General features: G+C 42.5%; 2 protein-coding genes across 3 annotated transcripts; both read right to left on the reverse strand.

Moving 5' to 3' along the window:
• Positions 1-136: 136 nt before the first annotated feature.
• Positions 137-9,795, reverse strand: skap2 (src kinase associated phosphoprotein 2). Of its 2 annotated transcripts, XM_049731904.2 has the most exons (12): positions 9,653-9,795; positions 9,301-9,406; positions 9,205-9,230; positions 7,969-8,073; positions 6,824-6,904; positions 6,616-6,699; positions 6,415-6,539; positions 6,111-6,174; positions 5,923-6,042; positions 5,028-5,137; positions 1,750-1,852; positions 137-692 (listed from the first exon to the last, which is right to left on the reverse strand). In XM_049731904.2, exons 1-11 carry the CDS (start codon positions 9,690-9,692, stop codon positions 1,760-1,762), a joined length of 954 nt encoding a protein of 317 aa, XP_049587861.1. In that variant the 5' UTR covers positions 9,693-9,795; the 3' UTR covers positions 137-692; positions 1,750-1,759. The 2 variants fall into 2 exon arrangements, with proteins under 2 accessions (XP_049587861.1, XP_049587860.1); XM_049731903.1 differs by lacking the exon at positions 137-692 and having other exon boundaries at positions 1,037-1,852.
• Positions 9,796-11,489: 1,694 nt separating this feature from the next.
• On the reverse strand, positions 11,490-14,537 carry hoxa2b (homeobox A2b). The gene is made up of 2 exons (XM_049730272.1): positions 13,201-14,537; positions 11,490-12,942 (listed from the first exon to the last, which is right to left on the reverse strand). The coding sequence occupies exons 1-2, from the start codon at positions 13,460-13,462 to the stop codon at positions 12,293-12,295; spliced, it is 912 nt and encodes a 303-aa protein (XP_049586229.1). The 5' UTR covers positions 13,463-14,537; the 3' UTR covers positions 11,490-12,292.
• Positions 14,538-19,280: the final 4,743 nt, after the last annotated feature.

Raw genomic sequence — 19,280 nt, forward strand, 5'->3', positions numbered from 1 at the left:
ATGGTTTCTAACCTACTGTATCTATCTAGTCTCTATTGGTGATATAGGCACATCTTTATGGTCCCAGGTATTAATTGGTGATGTTGTGGTATCATTAGTGTAATTTAGTGCGCTATAGATTCATGATGTGCTGGCATTTATCTAGGAAACATTTTATCTTGATGTTAAATTGCAATAAAAGAACCTGTATATTTCCAGAATATGGCAGACTACATCTAAACGGGGGATGGGGGTGCAGTTGACATCCATTAAGGAAATCCATTATTGTCACATAAAAATGAAAGGCAATATTTAGTCTTACTTGCTTCTGGCAACCATATTCGGACAGTAAAAGAAACACGCTGAGGGTAAATATCAAGCCAGGCAACAAGGAACGGCATGTTGAAATCCTGATTTACGTATCAAAACAAAAGTGTTGGCTGACGTGACCGCATGACGTATTGTTGCCGCACATATGTCATTTGATGATCTGTGCTGAGTGAAAATTCCCTTCTCGCCTAAAACAAAATATTTCCCCTCCACCTATAACACAACATATTCAATAATTAATTATGGTAATTGACGAGAGGTCCAATCAGGAGAGAAGCTTCACCGTACAGCAAAAGACTCAAGAGCGGGATTTATGTCGTTTTTGAATGTCACCCAAAGGACGCCGGGCTCGCTCATCACCGGGGAGGAACAAACCCCAGACGCTGGAGGAAAGATGAAGGGAAACGCTGACAATTCCCTTCCCAGTTTGTCACAACCTTGACAAAACCTTGAGCGGGCCCAAAAAAACCGTGCCTGGCTATTTGACTCAGGAAGGCAGTAAAATGATATGTACAGTGTGTGTCTAACCTCGGCAAGAACGCGCCAAGCAAACGCTGCCTCGCCCGCTGTCAAACGGCCCCTCGGAGGGCGATAAGCGTCTGTGCTATCAGAGTGCCTGTCTGCCTTATTAGTGCACCTCAGGCACACGGCCCAACCGGCCATCTGGCACGCTGTGATCGGCTGCCCGGCAAACTCTCTCGGGCGCCGTAAAACACACTGAGACCCCTTTGAAGTACGCAGCAAAAGTGCTGACTGAATCAATGAATCATTTTATTACAAATAGATACATATGTATTTATCGGAAAAGTGACTGAGAGCGTCTCGTATTGACAGTCGGTGTCCAGCTATGACACTAAAAAGGGCAAAGGTTACGGCTCGGTTAGATCTATAACCTTCATAGGGTCTCTGTTGCCACCTTGTGGTATAATTATAGGGTTAAAACGTTTTACCTAACTTGAATGGCCCTTGCGACTTAGTGGAATGAGAAGTTACGAACAGTAAAGATAAAGGTCAACAACTGAATTTGAACACATATAAAGTATGTTTTTGAATGGACGGGACAATTGGATGTACAAAAAAAAAAAGAATAAAACTACGGCTACAAATTACTTTTTTTTTCTTTTAGGGAAACGAAAGCTGCAGACAAGTACAAATGTAAGAGTATTAACAGTGTGAAATATTCAGATGTAAAAATGTCATTTGATAATGTGAAAACATGAAAATTATTATATTAATTATAATATTAAGACACTTTGGGGCCCTAAAAATAAATTTACGCCACTGCCTAAGCACCCGTGGAGAATACATTTGATGAAAGAAAATGTGGAATATTCAGGAAAACAATTCAGTCAAATAGTTGTGGATCTCAGGGGCTCTGGAAGTGCATGCCAGTCTATTTGAATGAACTAAGCAAAATGATTACCAGTATGATCCACTCACAGGCTTGTATTTATAAAGCATAGAGTTCCAGCAGGTAGTCTCTGGGCACAATTCCAATATTTCCATTTTTCTCTCCAACCCACCAACCATAGCTTTGGTATTCCTGAAGAAAGACACATGCAAAAATCATTCAGGATGAGAAGTCACCAACAAGAAACAGAGACACACGTGCACTCACTTTTTTTTTTTTTTTTTTTTTACACAGCTTTCGAATTTAAATTGCGTTTGTGGAATATGAATTAAGCAAAAAAGACCGACCCTTTTTATCCATCTCCGGGGATGGCTATTTTTTTTCGTAACCCTTGGCGACAACTGAAAATGACATCACAGTGCCGAAAAGGGGGCTCAGGTAACGACCATCATGCTTCACTTCTTTTCCGGGATTGGTCACGTATGTAACTGATAATCAGAATACCGCGTTTAGTGTGCTGCTTGCCTGCGCATGGAACAGATTGTGGAGAATTTTTTTACGACTTGATTTCCCCTTTAAGGACCTGAACAAATCACGCGTGACCTTCGAGGGTCCACTGTTTCTACATTACCTTGCATTGTCTTCTGCTCACCATCACATTTCCTCCTGACTGCCAGATTATACACACATCAGTCTCAATGTACGTAAAAGCCATCACGTATAAATCTGTCACGGCAAGGCAAAGTAAAAGTTCCTCCGAGTGGCTGTTAGCATAGCGAGCTGCGTGGACGATACTGTGGAGACAAGTCTCGACTTTTCTTTGACCAAGAGTCTGACCTCACATCAAAGTCTTGGCCGGAACATGAATCAACACTGGGAACGGCGCAGAAGGGCGGAACAAGGGACCTGCATAGTGTCTGAAAGCCAGACCGGACCACTTCTGTATTCACTTATTGAGTGTCCAAGAAACAAAACAAAGTCATATTAGTCGGTCTCCATTTTTTTCTGCTGAGCTTAACAGCAGCCATTGCTCCGAGAAAATGTGTGGCTCATTTGGGAATATTGGACTAGCATTTTTCTTAGTCCAAACATGTACCGTATTGATTGAAAATATTGGACTTTCTCTACAGAGAAGATTAAAAGCCTGTCACGCCATTGCCAGAAAGAAATGCGATGACTCTGGCGTCATCCCCCTGTTGCTCCTGGGGTCACCGTATTAACATGATATCTCAGGATTGCCGTTACAGAGAAGCATTCGCCTGCACTTTGCAACGACAAAGTTGGACTGTGGACCATCTCGAAAGCCCGTCACAACCACTATTTGCTTGTCACATGATAAAAGTGAGGCCTCTTGGTAATAAAGCAGAAATGACCTATGTGTGTGGGTGTGTAGTGTGTGTGTGCAGATAACAACTTCCTGTCACTAGCCTTTGAAAGTGGCAACACCTCATTGTGCGGTTCGGGCTGACAAATAAGTCGCACTTGAGTGGGTGCGGGACGCAACATGAAGAGAGACAAACGGCTAATGGCAGCCGTCGCTGGCTACACGCGGAAGCCGTGCTCTGCAAGTAACGCCGCCTTGTCGTTTTAATACCTACGGCTAAGGAAACAATCAGTGCATCTGTTTACAAGCGCATATTGGACAGTACGTGTTAAAGGGCGGGTTAATGTAGGTTACAGTAACATCACACAGCAGCAGCATTACTGCCGGGACAGTGTTTACATTTTATCAACCATTGCAGCCACTTAAAGGAAGTGAGACGTTACTTTTCTCCATTAGTTTTATGTGCTGTGACTTGAACCGAGGAGGAGGGGGGAAGGGGGCGGGTGTTTGGTGCGGCATATCTGGACAAAAGCGACCCCCCCCCCCCCCCCCCCCCCCGCCCTTCTCAGCCACAGTCGGGCACTATAATCAACACTCAGGTCCGACTGGGGGGTCCCGCAGCTGTAGCACTACAGCTATTTCTGAGCTGAGGAATGGGGGAGGGATGGAAATGGAGAATTGGGGAGGGGAGCGTGAGTGGAGCAAGGAGTCGGTTGTCCCTCCCGCTGCAGCCCAGACAGGTTTTATGGTCATTGGCCTCGCAGTGGGCCACAACCCCCAACACCAAGGTTCCAGCTAATGGCGCTGGCAGTCCGAGTGAAAGGGCAACTTGATTCTTGGCCCTTTTCCGCACACAAAGAGGGGAGTCATAAACAAGCATTTGGCCATTGAGCACTGGAACGTCTGTCTGCTTTGTTTCGTTTTGTTCCTCGCACCAGTGAAAGGGACATCATTCATTTTGGTGATCAACACAAATGATTGACACTGTCAGCGGGCAACAAAAGGAACACTTGAGAATTTCAACTCAAGAAAATGTTTTCCAATAGTAGAAACAAAAAATAATAATCGAATTTTTCATTTAACACTACATTAACTGCTGGAGATTATCAAGAATAATCAGGTATCAATATCATCCATGTGTATTTAATATAACTTCAGATTGCAGTGGGGAACAACTGCAATCAGACATTTCTATTCAGTTTAGTGACATGAGAAGGGCAACATATTAAAATCACATTTGATGCAGTGCACGTGCATCTTGTATACCTGTACGAGAACTAGGAGCAAAATATAATGATCTACTTTAATGCAGTATGTAGTTGTTTTTTTGGGGATGATTGCACGCAACGGCCACTAGATGGCAGACTAGACTACAAAAATGCCTTGGCAAGCTGTCAGCAAGACTCAAGTTAGCAACATGGGCCAAGAATCCATCCAGCTACCAAGGTCAGCATTTCACACATGGGGCTGAAATTACTTTCATTTTTTGCACTCTTGTTTGCAAGGATAATTGTGCTAGTAGCATAAAGGAACAAAATTGCTCTCGTTTTGTCCTAAAAGGTCCTCTCAGTCCTCCACAGCCTCTAGCTAGCTGACAAGCCTCGGAAATTGGACGTCCAGCACACGTCCTCGCCTGTTCTGAATAGCGTGTCAGACCGGGCTTTGGCTTCCTGAGAACACACATTCCTATTTGGCGAGGTGAGCGAGGCGTCTGATAGGTGTGTGGGCTGAAGGCAGCAGCGGAAGCGCGCTGAGGCGGCCCAGATGGAACGGTGCGGCGAGCCAACGGCACTAAAACAGTTTCCGTCGCGACACATCTAATCCCCATCAGAGCGCCTGAGGCGGACTGCGGCCCGTTCGGCCTCCAGCTCCAGGCAGCCGGCCAGGTGCTGCCAGTAAAGGATATCAAGAAGCAGTTCCTCCCAGGGCCTAGGAATAACTTCATTCAGGTGGTCCTGGCACCTCACTCAACATAGCTGTTGAGTTTGTGCATTAAGAAAAATATCTACATTCTAGGTTTTAGACAAGGCAGGTTTTCATTACCTTGCTCAATATATAAATGGTCTCTCCGCGCTTGAAGGAGAGTTCATCTGGGTGGTCCCCGACACAGTCCCATATGCCTTGGTAGTAGTTCTGGAAGTCACTGCTTGTTTCTGGGCACATCGAGTTGCAAAACAGGACGTAAACAACAAGAAATGAATCATCTCAAGTTCAATATTTGATATATGGAGCTAATAAAAACAGCTCTTGTTGTAACAGGAAGTTGGTTAAGAAGGTTGCGATCAAGTCCCAGGATTGCGTACTTGTAAAACTTCCCCTAAAATTGTCGCTTCTCTTTTTCTGTTGAACCAACGCAAGTGCGGCACTTAAAGATTAATGTCGAGGGTCACCCGATGCCGTTTTCTTCCATTCAATTTGGCATTTTATATCTAATACAGAGCAATGATTCAATTGGGAAATGAACGTGTATAAATAAAGTTGTCTCGTAATCCTCATAGTGCCGTTTTGTCAGCCCCTCGGTTGTCGATCAAACGGCACGGCAGGCACGGGCCAATTTTTTAATTGGGCTTTGGGCCTCGTGAGCGTGCCCCCACCAATTCTGCACCAAGTGACAAGGAAAAATGAGCGAAAAAGCATCCAAGCCATTCTCTTGATCTACGATGCCGCGTCTGCTAGATAGCCAAAAAGTTTATTTCTGTTGTAAAGTTTTATCATGAATCACAAATGATTTGTGTTGCTTCAGCAAATTTAAACAGCTGTGGAAAGACAATTTGGAATTATAGAAATTCACATTAGACAAAGAGTATCCAATGATTCTTATACAAAACTGCCATCGTTTAATTTTGGGAGTTTGTGAAAGTTGTTACCCTAACATCCCCGTCTAGCTAATATTTAATAATATTTATGAATTCAAACAATATACGTATACTGTTTTTACCTGGGAGCACTTCATAAATGTCTGTATCTGGTGCAAGTCCCACATCGTCGTACGTTTGCTGTTCCTCCTCATGCACCTCTTCGTCCTCTTCTTCTTCTTCTTGGATGATACCAGACTTATCTGCAGATAAATTTGCAAAATATAACTTCAAGAAATCCATAATTAGCAACCGCAGTCGTACGGCAAACCTTTCAAGACGAGGTCGATGCATTTCACCCATTCCTTTGCCTCCTTCACCGATGCCGCACAAAACTAATCAAAGGATGGGCAAAAATATGGCAGTCAGACAAATTATTCATCTGACACTTGACAGAAACAAACACTGAATTCATGAATCACAAAAATGCTCCGCAAGCAAGATGTTTTCATCTTAAAACCTACACATTTGAATACATTTATATGCAGCGGTGTCGAATCGATGAATACATTTCAGGAAGAAAAATGTAATACATTCATATTGGAAAAAAAAAAGGGACAGCAAATGTTCAGCACCTGATAGACTCGCTTGTCAGGGGCCGAGACTTCAAAACAAAAGTCCTTCTTGGAATCTTTCCGTAAGCTGGTGTTCATTTTGACATTGTAGCCATCGACGTTGAACTCGCCTTTCTGCTGCTTGTCTGTCACACGGCAACAGTGTCACGGTCAACGTTCCTTTTGTGTCACTCGAATTGGGGTTGAATATAGAAGTGATACCTTTCTCGTTGCCGTAATAGTAGAAGGTGCGATAGCTAAGAGCGCACCATCTCTTCTGCCACTCCTGGCCGAAAAAACTGTGATCTGTCAAGAAGACCAAACGACTTAAAATAACCACATACAACCAATCAAAACCTTCTGTTGACTTATTCATGTTTTTGGAATGTAACTTGGATGGAGCAGTGTGTTCTGTTAGCTGACCACACACCCTTCCTGCGTTTCTCCAGGTATCCCGACATGAGAATCGACTGCAGGTCTTGGGCCGCCACTGGTGGAGACTGCTGCGACCCTGAAAGAGAGTTTTGGGTATTCAAAACTTTTTGATGAGTAGAACGCCAACAGATGGGTTCTAACATCCCCAGAATGAGATGATGGTTGTCAAAAAGTTCCAGCACATCCACTGGGGGACTTTTTGCTTCCTCGCTGCACTGTGCAACTTCAATGCAAATGTTCAACTGCTGTGTCAAAGTTGCTTTGTGTGAACGAGACGCCATAAAATTGGCAGCTGGTTACGGGCCATAAACCCCCCCCCCTCTTCTTCTCCTCTGAATCGCCACTTCACTTGGACTTCCTTGACACTTTATTTTGATACGTGAACAGACACACATCGTTGGCCATAACATTAGGTACACCTATATGAGGATGGTATCTAAAGCATGCAAGCATATTTTGGATTATTATTCAGAATCAACTTTTTCTGAGATCATTTGAATACCTGATGGGATAATCAGTTAAATAATAGATCCTAAAAGTATTCCATAGTCTTTGCATTAATAGGAACTGTTTAGTGTATGTGAAAGGTTAAAATGAGGGTCATGAAGCTACAGTAAAAAAGTAAATGGACGCTATTTCCCAGGATAAACGAGGGAAAAAAAATACAAAATGGGAAATGTGCAATTTCAAATATTACCCAAGCACATCACTTTAAATAAATAAAAAATATATATATATATATATATATATATATATATATATATATATATATATATATATATATATATATATATAATTAACATTCCAGGCTGCTAGTCTCATGCTGTTTCTACCATTGACATATATAGTACAATTAAAAGTAGAGTTTCCTACAAATACTAGAGTAAAGGTTATGCTTTGAAGGGCACAGAGGGTTAAATCTATGTTGATGTTTTTCTCAGACTTGGTACTTCAGTGCGTCTACGAGCAATAAAACACTCTTGTGCAGTAAAACAGGTGGCGGTAAAAGCAGTTACGCTCTCAAATGTCTTCCCAAAGTGGGTTGCCAAGTTACAGTTGGAATGTCTCTTTCACTCTGACTCTCCAAGTCACTTTGTTTAAGAGAAAGTCTAGCGAATAGCTCGTTCAGAGCGCTTTTACCCTCATAGGGGTCCTCCTCTCTGTCGGTGCGCTCGGACTGCAGCGAGCCTGCATCGTTGTTGCTGCTGTCCGCCTCCTCCTCATCTTCACCTGAGTCCTCGCCACCTGAAGGAGGACCGCAGAGGAGAAAAGTGCCCACGTCATTGTTGTGGTTAGAAACCAGGGGGTCAAACTTGTTTTTATTGCAGGCCACGTGGTAGTCATGGCAGCCCTCAGGGGGAGAGTGATAATAGTGAAACCACATAAATGTACTGTATAATGGCGAAGGGGTCGTAATAGTAAACCAAAAATAACAACTTGGGTTAAAGTTCATGGTTCGCTATAATTCACTGCAGATGCCGAGCTACAGCGTGTTTGTTTACCAACAAGGTGTGTGGCTAAAACATGAGGTAGTTATAGTTGTCAGCTTTTCATATTTCATAACTACACCTGCATTTGGTTATCATTTCTATAGACCTTCTCATGATGACAGCATACTACTCCTCGTTAATCCATGCAACAGAAAAGTCAATTAATTAGCGAGTCCCTCAGTGAACATGTCTGAATTTCCATCATGTCTATTTTGAATCCACTTATGTGTTGTAATGTAAATTACAGCTGGTCTTCCATCTCCCTTCTAAGCAATTTACCTCACATAAAATCTTTTTAAATGACATCACACATTCAAATTATAGCGGTAGAGAAGGCGGCTAAAATCATCGCTCAAGCCATTCTCAATCGCTCTGACTCGGTTAAATGACAAATTTGTTTACTGGCGGTGCCAGTATAACTCAAGGTGAAAAGTTGTGTTGTACAGTGATCCCTCGCTACTTCACGTTTCGTTTATCGCGGCTTCACTACATCACAGATTTTTTTTCCAAATTAAAAAACAATTTAAAAGTCTAAATAAAACTTCTAAATTGAGGAAACATGCGTCTAACCTTTAGGACAATGTGTTATTGCTCCAAATGTTCGTTTACATTCCTTTAGAAGTCCGTTTTTGCGTGTTAGCACGATCGCGAATTAGCATCTTTCCGCTAACTCGTTAGCCTGCCCAGTACTTATTGGTGACCGTACTTCGCGGATTCCACTTATCGCGGGTGGTTTTTAGAACCAATTATCCGCGATAAACGAGGGATTACTGTATTTGGTTTGAACAGAAGTCAAGTTCTCACAGACCAACTAAAATGACGTTGCGAGGTGACCCATATCACATAAATATCAATGTAGGTTATTTTACAAATAAAAATAACTTACTCTTTTCCTTGAAATCATGTGGAAAGCTGTTTAGAAGAAAGAAGACATACTTTAAGTATCATGGATGGGATATAAAACAGACAGAAGGATGCATACCCTAATTTGACCTCTTTAATCCGTTTAATGAATGCTTCTTTCTTATCTTTCGCCTTCTTGCTCAGATTTTCCCCTTTCAGGCCATCACAGAGGAAAGTCTCAAGGTCTAAACAGTAGAAGGGAAAAGAAATTTGAAAATATTTGATTTGAAGAGGTAAAAAATTAACAGGTACGCGTTCGAACTCGAAGTGACAGAAAAAGTAACAGAAGTTATCATCCATATTATAGCCTCTGCTTCCTCTTTTAGAGGCAGCCTGGAGTGGAGAAGTGCGGTTTATCTCAATTTCTAAATAACAAAAATGGCAACATCCTAAGAATGTTGTCTAGTCTGTTTTAAAAGTGTTTTTTTTACCTGAAATGAGCGAAGTTAGTTCTTCTGGAACAGCTCTCATTGTTGCCGCCGTGTTAATTTGAGCAAAGAGTCCAGCTGGAGGCAAAGGTCACGTGATGCGGAAGTAGTGGCGAGTTGAACAGCTCCCGCGCAAAAGGCGGAAGTGATCCGTGCAATATTTATTAGCGGGCACACGCACGTACGCACGCACGCATACATGCACGCGCAGTGACGTTTATGGGCGCTGCGGCCTTTGTGTGTATGCAGACGATATACGAGACAGCTACTGCCTACTTGATGCTTTAATGGGGCTTGACGCACTATTAAAGTCACAGCACAATAGCGTTGTCATATTTTACATTGATTCTTCATAATATCACGCTGGGCTCCTGGCACATGTCACGAGCAAATGGAGGGGGAGGGGACAGTTTAGTTTATGATGTTTACGGCAACATTGTAAATCCAAACAGGGATTATTGATAGGCAGAAAGGTGTTCCTCTTTTGATAGCGGTAACATCCCCCTCACAGCATCAATAAAATGCTGTGCATAGTTTACACCATTGTAAATCTGCTCGGAAAAGTTTTTCTCTTTTGGTTATCCTTTTATCTATACAAGAAATTTTCAAATAGCTTTTAATATGATTACTCAACAAAACTGAATTTCCGTACTTTTTGTCTGCATTCATGATATCCACAAAATACAGAGTATTAAATACTAATGTTCTTTATTGAGTTTGCATGGATGCATGATGGAAGTGTGAGCACATCTGCCTCACAGTTAAAAGGTTCCAGGTTTGATTCCCAGGCATGCAATTTGCATGCTTGTGTTGGTTTACTGGTACTCCTGTTTCCTCCACATTCCAAAAGCATGCATGTCAGGCTCCATGAAGACTCCAAATTGCCCATAGAATGGTCGTTTATCGGTATGTGTCCTGCGATTGGCTGGCGACCAGTCGGGCGTGTATCCCACCCCAAGTCAGCTGGGATAGGTTCAAGATCATCCACTAGCCTAATGAGGCAAGCGGTATTAAAAAATGCATCATGATAGATGCTTGATGATTATGGTTGTAGTTTACAGAAATGATGATGAATTATGGAATGACAGGCCCCATTCATTACACACTCCAGGTGAAGAGAGTCTTTGAACTACTCATAATGCGAGTTAAATGTCATTGCACCTATCAAGGGGATATGTGAAGAACTTATTTGCGCTCTCTTCTTTTGACTTTGTAGATTAGCCTGTTTAGTCAACACAATATGATTGAATCATATTTTACTGTACAAAAATATTGTGTCACATACGGTTTGGATTTATCCTCAAATTCTCTGTGCATTCAAATCATGACCCCCTTCTGACCTGGCACTAGTTCCTCCCTGCTTGGAGAGGAAAGGAGAGACAGCTTGACCTTTCACCCGTGTGCTGTGTGTGCTGGGTGTGTGTGCACATTTGTGTGCAAGCAGGAAAATCCAAATGCATACTTTTTGTTTACTAAAAAGACAGAGCTTTGTTTTGAATGGTTGCTTATAAACAAATGTTCAATTTGCAGGGTTCATAATTTAATGATAATACTTGATGCACAAATTATTTTTAAGTGACCGCTTGTTACTCAAACCACTCAGATGATCAAATCATCTTTTCCTACTGAAATGAATGGATATTCCATAATCCATTGCAGTACTCCTGAAAAAACGCAAAGGAAATTTTTGTAATGTGTTTTTAATCAGAAAAGATAGCTCTACAATAATATACATAATGAAAAATATAATATTAAAACAATTAAATAGAATGGCAAAAATGAAAAACATTCATTTTCATTCAAAATGCATAATTCAATGGACATTGTCCTGCTCTTCTTGGTATGCGCTTTATCCACCAGGGTGCAGCATAATACATAAACAAAAAATACTAAAGGTTAAGCACACAAGCTGAACAGTAATTGTTTTTTTTCATTCTAAAGAAAACGTCCCTGTCTGCCTGTGTTTCTTTACCACTTGTGTTCAATTATAATATTTTGCCTCATCATTTTAAATTTGAAAATAAACAAGCAATTCCTTGGCCTTCAGATTCCGCTATTTTACAAATAGTATTTGTAAAAAATAAAATTGGGCTAATAATAGCAATAAAATAATTTTTCACCTGCCTTTTTTTTTCTTTTTTAGCCGAAAAATTAATTAATTTAATTAATTCCCAAGTATATTGTTGCTCATTAAAAAAAGTTTGGGGGAACCACAATGGTGCAAGCATACTTAATTCAAAGAAGGCATTACACAGCGAAAAAGCCAATAAACAAGCACCCTCAATGCTGTGAGTTTTATAGGCAATAAAATTTAATTAGAGAGCGGAGAAAAGTCGTAGCTTTTGCCCTCCTTGACTCCAAGCAGGCGAATCGTCTTTCTTTGAACATCCAAAAGTCGAAACTGCACGAAAAATTAAATTATAAACAGTATTTTTACGGGGGCGGGATTAAAACAAACCTTTAAAAAATATTTAAGAAATGTAAATTTGATTACAATAAATCTGAAGATTTATTTCCACAATAAATATGGTGTAAATGTAATACCCAAGACCCGCGTGTTCTTATTTGTCTTAATTTACCTTACGTCATTTATTAAATAATTCCTCTTTGTAGAAAAATAATGTGAATGAAACTAAAACCATTTCAATAGCTCAAATTATGCAAGTCCATAGTTGTGAGTGTTTCTGAGAAAAGCTCAAAAGTTTCAGGTGATAAAGGCAGCGGAGTTGAATCGGACCAGTCTTGCGAGAACGAGGATGCTCGAGGAAGCTCCCGCAAAGAGGCGTCCAAATCCGGGGAGTATTCACCGTGCGAGACGTGGGAAAGATTATTCTCCGGGCCTATTTCGGGCGCACAGAAGGGAGCCGTGGTGGGAGCGCAGTCCGGAGGATGTTTGACATTTTTCTCACTTATGCACAAAGTCGAATCATTGTCGCCATTGTGGCTATTAGGACAATGTTGTGAATTGAAACAATTTTCCTGGAAATACCTCTGCCCCTTGGCTGGCTCCTCTTCCAAAAAGTCCTTCGCGTATTTGCTTTTGTTCTCACGGTTCTCCTTGCAGTGCGTCTGCCTTTTGTGCTTCATCCTGCGGTTCTGGAACCACACTTTCACTTGTTTCTCGCTTAAATCCAACAAGGCGGCTATCTCCAGTCGCCTAGGTCTGCAGAGATACTTGTTGAAGTGGAACTCTTTCTCCAGCTCTAAAAGTTGCGTGTTGGTGTACGCTGTCCTCAACCTCCTGCAGGATGCCGCGGGGCAATCGTTTTCGGCTATTATTAACTCTGCTGAAGCTGAAATAAAGAAAAATAAGCCAAATTGTGGCTTGATAATGTGCATGAGGTGAAAGTTGCCGTGATGCAACCAAAGATTTATGACAGACAAGCGGAGATTCACGCCAGATGCACAATCCATCACAATTTTAAGACATGATTTAAAATCCAAATCTTTCATGGTTTGGGGAAAAAAAAATACGCCCACGTAAGGTCTGTCATGCATGCGTGCAGATAACATGGAAGTTATTAACATGGGAGTTATCAATCATGTCTTGCCTTGCAGTGGAGGAGAGCCTGCAGGAGTCTTGGTGCTTTTCTTCTCCTTCATCCACGCGTACTGCGCGGCAGCGGATGGCGCCGCAGCGTGCTGCGGGCTTCTGGAGCAACTCGCCGGCTGGTCCGAAGGAGGGGGAGGAGGATTCCGCGTCGATGTGTTGATGGACGTAGTCTGAAACGCATCGTGGAGGGATGTCAGGCACTCGGCGAGCGACGGCTGACTGTTGATGAAACCACTTTCAAGGCCAAATGCGTAATTCATCTCCTCCTACTCCTCGTTAGTTTCGGATAAGCCTCTTTTGGGAGATGCGTCATTTAAAAGTAGTGAAATTATTTAGACTGCTAAAGTGGACAGGGGACCTGTATAATGTGAATTGTTTGCTTTGCAGAGGACAGAGAGCGTGCGGCTTGTCACATGATTGCATCTGTCCAATGACAATTTGGCGTTTTTTATCAAAAGAGGCCACTGTCCCTCCTCGTGATTGATCGGTGGAGTGGGGGTGCTGGCGGTGGTACCGCCTCATCCCGCGCGTAGGCTGCTCTATTTACACGCCGTCCTTATAGAAAGGCCTCGAAGGAAAATAGAAGGTCCATGCAGACGCCTCCGCGCTCAACATGACATTCCCACTGATTGTATGCGTGCAGTGTCTCTTGACGGACGGACGGATGGATGGATGGATGGATGGATGGATGGATGGATGGATGGATGGATGGATGGATGGATGGATGGATGGATGGATGGATGGATGGATGGATGGAGAGAGAGAGAGAGAGAGAGAGAGAGAGAGAGAGAGAGAGAGAGGTTGAGAGGGTGCGTTCACGTTCAATATATCTTTGCTGATCATAAATCTATTTTGAAATGTCTTTTCTGTTCTCAAGCCATCTTTTCAAACAGAAAGCATATGAATCTGAATTAGTTTCTAATATTTGGGGAGTTGTAGGGCTGGGGGAGTTGTTGAGATAAAACAATGAAAGTCGCAGATTTATGAGAGAAAAATGTAACAGGTCCATCATAAAGCTTTGTTACAAATGTCATATACCGTCGCAAAAGAAGTCAAACGTTCATGTTATATGGCAAAGTTGTAAAATTTTAAATATAGGGAAAAGGCACGGTTACGTGGAAAGGGAGTTAATGTCAAAGCTTTGGGAATTAGGTCATCATTTTACAAGGGCACTTGCTGTTAAAAGAAAGTCAATATTTCACGAAAAAGGTGCGATAAGCGCAAAAATATATGGTGGAAGAATAGTCGTATTATGTTCTTCTAACCGTAGTTTATTACAAATTGCTTCCAGAAAAAAAAAGTAAGCCTAATATTAGGCTGCAACATTTTACGATGAAAAAATGTCAGGAATGAGTTGAGCCAGGGCGACCAAATGCAGCTTGAACCAGGATTTATTGCAGGGAAAAGGAGTTGGAAGGGAGGCAGGTGGGGAACGAACGACACAGACGGGAGGAAGGCTCACGGCCAGCAAAACAGACAGACTGACCGACATGAAGTCCCCTTGGACAAGATTAAAATTCTGACCGTGAGCCTTCAGACAGACCGAGGGAAAACCAGATGACAAGAACAGGAACACTGGGCACGAACAGGAACGGACACAACAGTAGACACCGACAGGGAGAAACACACGGGCAGGGCTTAAATACACAGGGTAACAATAGGAAGCAGGTGACAGACATTATGGTAACGAAAGGGGTGTGGCCGAGCGAAGTGGCACGGGCGTGACAGTACCCCCCCCACAAGGGACGGCTCCCGACGTCCCAAAAAAGAAAAAGTCCAAGACTGTCCAACAAGAGCCGGGAGGAAATGGGGAGGTGGCCGCACGTCACACACCGCCGAAGGCCGACTGGGTGACGGCCGCTGGATCCACGCCGCCGGAACTGGTGGCGGCCGCAGCATCCGCGCCGTCGGGACTGGATCGGGGGGCGGCCGTGCGTCATGCGCCGTTGAAGCCGACTGGGTGACGGCCGCTGGATCCGCGCCGCCGGAACTGGTGGCGGCCGCAGCATCCGCGCCGTCGGGACTGGGTCGGGGGGCGGCCGTGCGTCATGCACCGTTGAAGGCCGACGGTGACAGCCGCTGGATCCGCGCCGCCGGAACAAGTGGCGGCCGCAACATCCGCGCCGTCGGATCTGTTTTGGGGGGGGGGCAACCGTGCATCTTGCGTCGCTTGAACTCATCTTCTTGGCGACCATGCAGCAGTTGCGGGAGCCGGCAAAGGTTGGTCCAAGCGCTGGTCGCTGTGATGGTCGGTGTCTTCTGTCAGGAATGAGTTGAGCCAGGGCGACCAAATGCAGCTTGAACCAGGATTTATTGCAGGGAAAAGGAGTTGGAAGGGAGGCAGGTGGGGAACGAACGACACAGACGGGAGGAAGGCTCACGGCCAGCAAAACAGACAGACTGACCGACATGAAGTCCCCTTGGACAAGATTAAAATTCTGACCGTGAGCCTTCAGACAGACCGAGGGAAAACCAGATGACAAGAACAGGAACACTGGGCACGAACAGGAACGGACACAACAGTAGACACCGACAGGGAGAAACACACGGGCAGGGCTTAAATACACAGGGTAACAATAGGAAGCAGGTGACAGACATTATGGTAACGAAAGGGGTGTGGCCGAGCGAAGTGGCACGGGCGTGACAAAAAAAATCCTAACCTAATCTTCAACATCTTATTCTGTTAATATTGTAAGATTATGATTTAAGTCTTGTAATTCCATAACCACACCGCACATGTAGTATTTTCCACGTGACCCTAACGCCCCCCCCACCTTTTTTTTTTTCTGCACACTTCATTTATTCGAAACCTTCTTATAGGGTTTCTCCAGTCACGTGACCGCCCCTTCCCCCTACACACATACATGCAGACACACAAAGAAGGGGGTGGGATGACATCATATGGATTTTGGGGATGTTTTTATTTCATATACACAAATCTGTAAAGCACATCCGATATCGCGTGTCCTCACAAAAAATGTGCAGTATTCATCATTGCAAAGTGCGCACCCTGTTCTGGTCCTATAATAATTCAGAAAGTGTCTTTTTTTTTTTTTTTTTTAACCATTGTCGTCTGCAGTGGAGAGAATGTAGCTACTATCGCTAAGTGTGAGAGGAAGGGGGGGGGGGGAAGGTGCAGGAAGGATGTGAGGGCTGTTTATTGCACGGCTCTAAACAAAGAAGTCTGCATGTGATCAATCTTTCTCGCTCGATGCCGTGACAGCTCCCTGCCCCAAGAACACATTTAAAGCATCTAACACTTCCTTACATCAGGTTGTGACCACTAGAAACATCAAGAGGAGCGAGCTGCGCATACGGGTATATAAAAATGTTTTTTTAATTTCTTTCATTAATTATTATTATTAATATTAATATTATTTAGATGGGATAGGCTATTGTAAATGTGTTTTATTTTTGTGTAACAAGGACTACAATATGGAAAATGAGGAATGGTTCTTTTTTTTTTTTAACGAACCAAGCTTTATATTGTTTACGGAGGTGAGTGGGTGTCGGCATTTCCATTCACTTTTTTTTTTTAGAAATACATTCCCAGCAATCACGTGCGCAGCCTGGTCTAAAACGATCTCTATTAGACTAAAGTGCTGCTTTAAATGCATGTTCCTCGAGTATCCTGAATTATATATCGGATGCACTCTAATTTGTGGATGAAAATTACGCCCGTTATTCCAATACATTGATCAAATTGTGATGACGGGTTATACGTACTCAGATATGAATTAAAATGCATTAATCCGACTAATGGATGATTTATTATGATTTGAAGTGAATATTCAGTACTCCCGAACGGGAAAAATGGTTTTACTCGATTTATTGTACTTGAGACTAAATATAGGAATTTTAAAAAAAAAAGTATTCTGATGCTATACATGACATTTATGTGGGTTTGTTGTAGGAGCTGTCACACGTTTTCAGTCTCTTCCCTACAAAAATATGAATGTGTGTTTTCTTGAAAAATAAACAATTGCACCCAAAAAACTGCAGGGTGTCCCATTCGTCCTTTAGAGCTTTTTACTGGATTATTTACAGACTTGTTTGCTAAGTGTGACATTGTGAGGCGTTATTGAGGTTGTTACTAACGATACGAAAATGTGCTTTTGCAGCTTTAGCAGTATAATTCAAAGCATATTGGGCCTGAGAGGGAAAATAAAATAAAACAGCCGACCATTCAAGCTGGAAAACAGATTTTTTGCGCGTGCGTGCGTGTGTGTACGTGTGTGTGTCAGACAGTTTAGACTTGATTTGATCTCACTCAATGTTTTTTTAAACACATGGCTCTTAAATTAACGATGACAAGACTGCAAACTACAAACACGCATGGTGGCATAAGGAGTTTTCACACAATTGTTTGAATCTATTGAATCTACCATATTGATAAACATAAAACCATTTTAATTAAAAATGTATGCTAGGGAGAATTTATGATTATGTGTTGCTAAGTTACTAACAATAACGTTGGAAGTGATCCCAGTGCTCATACAAGTTTATAAATAAGTTAAACCACTCTGGTAAAACAGCAACTTAGATAAACATTGATGTGGCATGCATTGCATCAAGAGCTGTTTCCATAAACTTAGAAAACAATTATGTTACTCACCATTTACGTTGATGCCATTTGAGAATGCAGGATTGCTCTGTATGCCTGGGAGGCAAGTCTCATCACGAACACAGTTGCTGAGTCATTCTTCATCATGGGGTCAACATCATATGTCTGGAGCTACATTGTGTTGAGCGGCCTAAGGGTGCGATTTTCCTGCTAAATTAATGATTTAATTTAAATTGTACTTTACCCATTTAAAAAAAATAGACTTAAGGACTAAATACAATACTTAAAAGTTCAATAAAACTGCACTATACTTAAAAAAAGTACTTGTATTGGATTAAAAAATAAAAGTTTAAACAGGCATACGTATATTTGAATGCATATTTCAAATATTTTATTATTAATATAATTTATTGAATTCTGTAATACCGTTGCCTGCCACCAGTCTTACCACACTTTGAAAATCTCTGTACTAATTTGATATTCACTATAAACTTTCACACTGGGGCATTTGTTGGGGGTAGGTGGGGAGGGGTGAGGGGATTTGGATCCCTCCCAGAAGTTAGTGGGCACTTCATTGGCTCATGTAGCAAGTTTAACGACACAACCACATTGACGGTACTAAAAGGTGATGGGCAACACATTGCATGTTCAAACCATGTGTTGGACAGACAAGCACTCTCACATGCCTTGTTCGCCTGCGACAATGGAATGCAGTATTTATCTTCATTGATTTAAATGAAGATTTTGAAGCAAATACATAGCTGCATTAGATAAGAACCTAAATAAACATTGGAAGAAAATACCATATAAGTCCAAGGAGTGAGCACAATCTCCACTGTGGTGGTTTTGATCAAAGCAGATGACAAGGACTGTACAGTAGATAAATGGACTCCCACGTGTTCCAGACTTGACTCCCACTTGCAGGATCTCTCGAGACTGCTGTCAAAATGCTCTGATGAATTAGTCAGCAAGGTCATCGAAGCGACATCTTGGTAAATTCTCAGCTGTATTTTTCCCTGCAGAGCTGCGATAAAGTGTTCAACCGGAGATACTTACCAAATATCTAAATGATGATTTATTGTTAACCCTCATCACACCAAATCATGTACATGGCCAACGCGTCCTTTAATTTGTCCAAAAGCGGCTTTCTGGGGAATAAGTTAGCAGACTGCTGCTCTAAAATGTTTTAACGCAGGAAGCTTTTGATTCCACAATGTCCCTGAACGCATCATCCCGCAGGAAAACGTAACCACTCCCAGTGAGCCGCTGCCGCCACCTGCTGGCCGTTTCTTGCGCAGAGGGACTCCGCACAACCCGAAAATATCCGCGCAACGCTTTTGTACTCAAAGCAAAATACATCACCATTCCCCCACTGACGTCATATATTTTACGCGCATGTAGATTGTGCATGATGATGAATTTGTGAGAGGTGTGTGTGTGCTATCTCTGCGGCAACAAACCAAAAAAGGGGCGGGGGTCGGTGAAAGGACGGGACTGAATTGCCAATGTCTAAT

Source organism: Syngnathus scovelli, chromosome 9 (genome assembly GCF_024217435.2).
Source record: "Syngnathus scovelli strain Florida chromosome 9, RoL_Ssco_1.2, whole genome shotgun sequence".
Lineage (NCBI taxonomy): Eukaryota > Metazoa > Chordata > Actinopteri > Syngnathiformes > Syngnathidae > Syngnathus > Syngnathus scovelli.

Bases quoted from the DNA above. Each gene is read 5' to 3' on its own strand.
- skap2 (XM_049731904.2), bottom strand. From the start codon at position 9,692: ATGAGAGCTGTTCCAGAAGAACTAACTTCGCTCATTTCAG. The intron at 9,231-9,300 runs GTATGCATCCTT...TCTTCTAAACAG, and splicing joins ATTAAAGAGGTCAAATTAGG to CTTTCCACATGATTTCAAGG. The intron at 8,074-9,204 runs GTAAGTTATTTT...GTCCTCCTTCAG, and splicing joins ACATGATTTCAAGGAAAAGA to GTGGCGAGGACTCAGGTGAA.
- hoxa2b (XM_049730272.1), bottom strand. From the start codon at position 13,462: ATGAATTACGCATTTGGCCTTGAAAGTGGTTTCATCAACAGTCAGCCG. The intron at 12,943-13,200 runs GCAAGACATGAT...TCTTTATTTCAG, and splicing joins AGGCTCTCCTCCACTGCAAG to CTTCAGCAGAGTTAATAATA.